This window comes from Hevea brasiliensis, chromosome 6 (assembly GCF_030052815.1).
Source record: "Hevea brasiliensis isolate MT/VB/25A 57/8 chromosome 6, ASM3005281v1, whole genome shotgun sequence".
Lineage (NCBI taxonomy): Eukaryota > Viridiplantae > Streptophyta > Magnoliopsida > Malpighiales > Euphorbiaceae > Hevea > Hevea brasiliensis.
The window spans coordinates 99,939,884-99,946,219 of record NC_079498.1 but is presented as its reverse complement, the minus strand read 5'-3'; the positions used below and the strand labels follow the sequence as shown (position 1 = coordinate 99,946,219).

Sequence of the window (6,336 nt, the reverse complement as noted above, 5' to 3'; positions counted from 1 at the left end):
GTAGAAATTACAATGAGATAGGTCAATGATAAGATTGCTCCTCTTATTCTTAATTTGTAAAGAATTGAGATCAAGACAAGAACTTTCTTATTAAAGAGTGGGACAAGAAATATTTTATACGGAAATTTTCTTTCTTTTATATTTGATTTCCTTATTTCAATTTATTATTATGCAACATAAATTTATTTATTAAAAAATAAATTATAAATTAAAAATATAAGTTTTAAACATAATCTTAATAATATATATGTATTTCTTATTAATATTATGGTATTTAAATAATTGAATACATAAAAATAAATAAATTTTAATAAAAATAATAAAGGATGAATTTTGGGGATTCAAAGTCTGGTGATCTTTCCCATCCCTCCCTCGCACAATATCGAATTCAAAATGGAGTTAAGAAAAATTAATCAAATGTAAACTATATTGTATCAAATTTGAGAATAATTATCATTCTAAAATAAATAAATACCTTTTGTATCTTTTAAAAAAAAATTAAATGTATGTATACAAATGGAGTAAATTTATAGTAAAATGGTGATCGTGTAAGCAAATTACAGAAAATGATAAGCTATTAGACTATTAACATATAAACAATTATAGTTTTTAAAATCAGTTGAAAATACTATATGGTAGTATTATATTTTTGTGAAACTCACTTATGTATATGTATAATATTAATTGGATTATTATTTCATAAAAATTATCTTACACAGAATCACATATACAACTCAATTCAACTAAACTTTTATCCCAAAGATTTGGGGTCGGCTATATGGATTCACTTTCTCCACTCTAAACGATTTTGGGTTAAATCCTCAGAAATGTATAATGCTTCTAGGTCATGTTGTACTTCTTTCCTCCAAGTCAATTTAGATCTACCCCTTTTTTTCTTTCTATCCTCTAACCTAATGTGCTCTACTTGTCTAACTGGAGCCTCCGTATGTCTACGCTTCACATGACCAAACCATCTCAATCTCTCTTCTCTCAACTTATCTTCAATTGACACCACTCTTACCTTTTCTCTAATACTCTCATTACGAACTTTATCTAGTCTAGTATGGCCACTCATCCACCTTAACATTCTCATCTCTGCAACTCTAATCTTAGACACATATGACTCTTTCAGTGCCTAACACTCACTATCATATAACATAGCCCGTCGTATGGCTGTACGGTAAAATTTTCCTTTCAACTTATTGGGAATTTTACGATCACATAAAACTCCCGTGACACGTCTCCACTTCAACCATCCGGCTTTAATCCTATGACTAACATCCTCCTTACATCCCTCATCTACTTGAAAGACTGAGCCTAGATATTTAAAGTGATTACTTTGGGACAGTACCACTTCATTCAAACTAACTCCTTCCCTATCACCAGTTTGGCCTTCACTGAACTTGCAAAGCATGTATTCTGTCTTCGTTCTGCTTAACTTAAAACCCTTTGACTCTAGAGTACTTCTCCAAAACTCTAGCTTTCTATTGACTCCTTCTCGTGTCTCATCTATCAGAACAATATCATCCACAAACAACATGTACCAAGGAATACTCTCTTGTATATGTTTTGTCAATTCATCTAAAACTAATGTAAAAAGGTAAGGGCTTATGGCTGATCCTTGGTGTAATCCAATTGAGATCGAAAAATCTCTTGTGTCCCCTCCCACTGTGCGCACAATAGTAGTTGCTCCTTCATACATATCTTTCAATACTTGTATGTACCTAATAGATACCCTCTTTTACTCTAACACATTCCATAAGACATCTCTTGGAACACTATCATAAGCCTTCTCCAAATCAATAAAAATCATGTGTAGATCTTTCTTCCCATCTCTATATTTCTCTATCAAGCTTCTAATAAGAAAGATCGCTTTCATAATTGAACGACCGGGCATGAAACCAAATTGATTGAGAGAGATAGAAGTATAATGACATAGTCGATGCTCCACAACTCTCTCCCACAACTTCATAGTAAATGAGTTTAATTCCCCTATAGTTTGAGCAACTCTGAATGTCTCCCTTATTTTTAAAAATAGGTACTAAAATACTCCTCCTCCATTCATCAGGCATTTTCTTTGAGTTTAAAATCTTATTAAATAATTTAGTTAACCATGCCACTCCCATATCTCCTAAACACTTTCACACTTCAATTAGTATTTCATTAGGTTTACAGGCTTTACCCACTTTCATTCTCTTAAGTGCTTCCTTTACTTCTAAAGATCTAATCCTTCTAGTATAATTCACATTCTTTTCTATTTTTCTATAGTCTATATTCACGCTATTACCATTTTGACTATTATTAAAGAGATCATTAAAATAATTTCTCCATCTTTCTTTAATGTCCTCATCTTTCACCAACACTTTTTCCTTCTTTATCCTTAATGCACCTAACTTGATTCAGATATTGACATTTCCTTTCTCTCCTCCTTGCTAATCTATAAATATCTTTCTCCCCTTCTTTAGTTCCAAGTTTCTCATATGACTTTTCAAAGTCCTGTGCTCTTACTTGACTAACTGCCTTTTTTACCTCTTTCTTTGCTATCTTGTATCATTCATATGCCTCATTATTATCACATTTAGGTAATTTCTTATACCATTCCCTTTTTCTCTTCACTACCTTTTATACTTCCTCATTCCACCAACATCTCTCTTTTGAGGGTGGTCCATATCTTTTAGATTCTCCAAGTACTTTTCTAGTTACTTCTCTAATCTTTGATGCCATCTGTATCCACATATCATTGGCCTCCATATCCAACTTCCATACTTCGGACTCGAGAAGCTCATTTTTGAACTTCACTTGCTTTACTCCTTTGAACTTCCACCACTTTGTTCGAGTTGCACTATTTCTTCTGACCTTACTTAAATTGTTCCTAAACTTGACATCCAAGACCACCAACCGATGTTGACTTGCTAAAGCCTCTCCTGGAATGACCTTGCATAGAGCTCTATTTGTGTTCCTGATTAAGAGGAAGTCGATTTGACTTCTATGTTGCCCACTTTTAAAAGTCACTAAATATGACTATCTTTTTATAAAGTAAGTATTTGCTAGTATTAGGTCGTATGTCATAACAAAATCCAATATACTTTTTCCCTTCTCATTTTGAATCACATATATATTATAAAATTTTCTATACAAGTGATTATTTAGTCTATATATACATCCTTATATATATATATATATATATATATATATATATATATATATATATATATATATATATTTTAATGAGTGGTAAAATATTGTATTAAAAATATTGTAAAATTTCTTGATATATATATACAGTGCCTAATTCAGCCCTACATATCCCGAAATTTTAGACCAAATCCATATAATAAAAACAACACTATTGTACACCCTCCCTATATAATCCCACCTATATGCTAATTTATCAAATTTCGTAAATTGAATAAGCTTCTCCTCTCAATAAACTGTTGGCAATTTTTTTTCTGAAAATGAATTTTGGTTTTATTTAATAAAAGAATAATTAAAAATAAATAAATTATCCAGCATTAACCCATCATTTGCTAACCCTATACCTAAGTGGGATCATTTCAACCCTCAGATTTTCTTTTACACCACCCAAAAGATTACAGTCTAATCAATATTTCTTCAAAGATTTTGCTTCCTCTCTTAATAAATTAATAAATAAAAAGCAATCTTCCGTGGGCCCTGACCCAAGCTAAATCAGTGATTGATATGATCAAGACCATTTGTATGCTATTGTACGCTAATGATATATAATATTCACACGATCACACTCTACCATCATCATCATCTCTCTTGCATAGTGGTCCATCGCATGCACCATACGGTTACATTGGTGTGCCTGCGTGACACCAGATTTTTGTCTCCGTATTAAGCAAGCAATCAAAAATTATAATAATTAAAAAAATGGTAAACTTGCTTGATGTCTATCTAACGAAAGCTAAACACAAAGCAGTCAACACAATCTTGTCCGTTGACGACACCCTGACGCTCTCTTGGCTTAAATTAAAAGGTTTCACGTAATCCAACCGCTATTATAACTCTTCGATCTACTCTACTTTCCCTTAATACCCATCAAAATCAAATCACTTATTTCTTTTTTTTTTTACATATTTGTCCCTCACTTTTTTATTTTAATTTCTTATTTTCCTCTGAAAAAATTGGCCCATCAGAGAATATTGAATTAATTGAATACAAGCTAAGGAATCCAAAAGGGTAGTTCTGACATTTGGAAGCAAATATCCCCCCTGGCTCCCTGGCCCTGCCCAGCTAAGATAGGCTTGTAAATATGACGGGATTACGGTCTCGTCAAACTTGACACTTGACAGCAATATCTCTGATTTCTTAATTTAAATAATTTTTTAATATTAATTAAGCCTACAAAATTTAAAATTCTTTTTATTTAATAATATAAATTTTCTAGAATTTAATTTATTTTTTTTACGCTAGTATATATATGTATAAACTGTTATTGTCTCGTCGTTTCCTATGGCCACGACTCTATCTTCGGTGGAACGGCAAAACGCCATGAACAGCCAAAAATTGCTCTCCGTTCCGTTTTTCTCCGTCCCTGAAACATCTCAAGTAACCGAAACTTTTCGGTTCTTGACCGACTCATCCTCGTTCTCTCCGCCTCTTTTTGGTCCTCAGTACCCGTTCTCTTCAGGTTTCTCCATTAACCACCTTGACCCAACATGCTACTGTCCTGTTTCGGCCGATATGTCGGCTGTTCTTTCACATTCTTGTTTAAGTGAGAGAACACCACCTGAAGTTGACAAGAAAGGAACCGAGATCCAAAACGAAACGCCACCGGTTCTTGATGGAATTGCCGCTGTCGTTGGTCAACATGTCCTGTTTGGAACTAATGCTAACGTAAATGCTAGAAACCCTGAACCTCCCATTTCTCTGCATACTGGGTCCCAGACCAAGCATGAAGGTGACAACCAGCGGAACGGCAGCGTTATGCCCTTGCAAAGGAGCTACAGAGGCGTAAGAAAGAGGCCTTGGGGAAGGTGGTCAGCAGAGATACGTGACCGTATAGGGCGGTGCCGCCACTGGCTGGGAACGTTCGACACTGCAGAGGAGGCGGCGCGTGCCTATGACGCGGCGGCGAGGAGACTGAGAGGTGCAAAAGCCAGGACAAACTTTGAAATTCCTTCCGTGCTGCCCATTCCATCGCCAACTTCTTCTGGGTCTTCCACAGAGTTGAGAAAGAGAAACAACAAGGCAAACAATGGCGCCGGAAGAAAGTGTGCAGTGGTTACTTCGGTGGCTCATTTGTTCAGTGATATCAGTAACAGCAATATTGGTTTGCAAGGGAAAGAAAATGGTACTGTCAGGAGCAACAATGTGGAGCTGGACTTGAATTTGGGGATGGGATTTGGCAGCAATGGAAACCGGAGCTCTCCTCCATCTATGGTTGCTTAATGTTAATTTGGCTTCCATAACTATAACAGTGTCCCTTGTTGTTTTGGGTACAAATTAGGGTAGCGTAATATCCGTCATGGGTCTGAATTTTGGCAATGCATGTGATGTCCGCCAAGCTAGTTATAGGCCGAAGCTTATGTAGTAATTAGTAAAATACCTTGTATTAAACTCATCTGTGCGTTCGATAAGGGATTTTCAAACATCAAGAACTGCTAATTTAGGTTAATTTGATGTTTTAGGAAAATGGGTCTAATTGAACACCGATCCTTTAGCAGAAATGCCCATCAAGAACCCTTTCTGCTGCAGGATCTAGTGTTTATCCCATTCTGACCCACTGCAACTCTTGTGGGTACAGGAATTCTACTGTACTTGGTACAGTATAAAATCGGGTTTTAGCTATGAAGTCAATAGAAAAGCACGATTAACAATAGCAAAGTACAAAGAAAAATTAGAAAGAGTCAAGATCAAGACTCCTACTGTAGGGTTCAAAATTAGGTCGCCCATGAAACGCGCTGTCGGCGAGGGAGTAATGATGCTTAGGAAGAAGAGTGAAAATATGATGATGTGTGTATTAATGTTTTAAAGTTTGAGGTTGAAAATCCAGAAGAAATGATTTCGCTCTTATTACAGGTGCGTCAGTGACAGTAATGGAGATATGGGTACAGATTCAGACTGACTAGCTCCATCTGAATGATTGAAAGCGAACGCTTTTGATTTTCTTTTCAATTTTTTTAATTATAATTTTAATTTGTTTCCCTGGCGACCTGACTTGTGTGGGGAAGGAAAAGATTGGTACCTGGTTTTTACTCTCAACTCCAACTCGCTGCAGCTCTTTAATTATCATCATCATTATCTGTCATGAGAGGAATTAGAAAATCACGGCTGTATATCTTTTTCTTATATAGTTTTTGAAGCTAAAAA

At 35.1% G+C, this 6,336-nt stretch overlaps 1 protein-coding gene across 1 annotated transcript; it reads left to right on the top strand.

Moving 5' to 3' along the window:
• The first annotated feature begins 4,441 nt into the window (after positions 1–4,441).
• Positions 4,442–5,659, top strand: LOC110637119 (ethylene-responsive transcription factor ERF084). The gene has a single exon (XM_021787059.2). The coding sequence runs from the start codon at positions 4,477–4,479 to the stop codon at positions 5,413–5,415; it is 939 nt and encodes a 312-aa protein (XP_021642751.2). The 5' UTR covers positions 4,442–4,476; the 3' UTR covers positions 5,416–5,659.
• Positions 5,660–6,336: the final 677 nt, after the last annotated feature.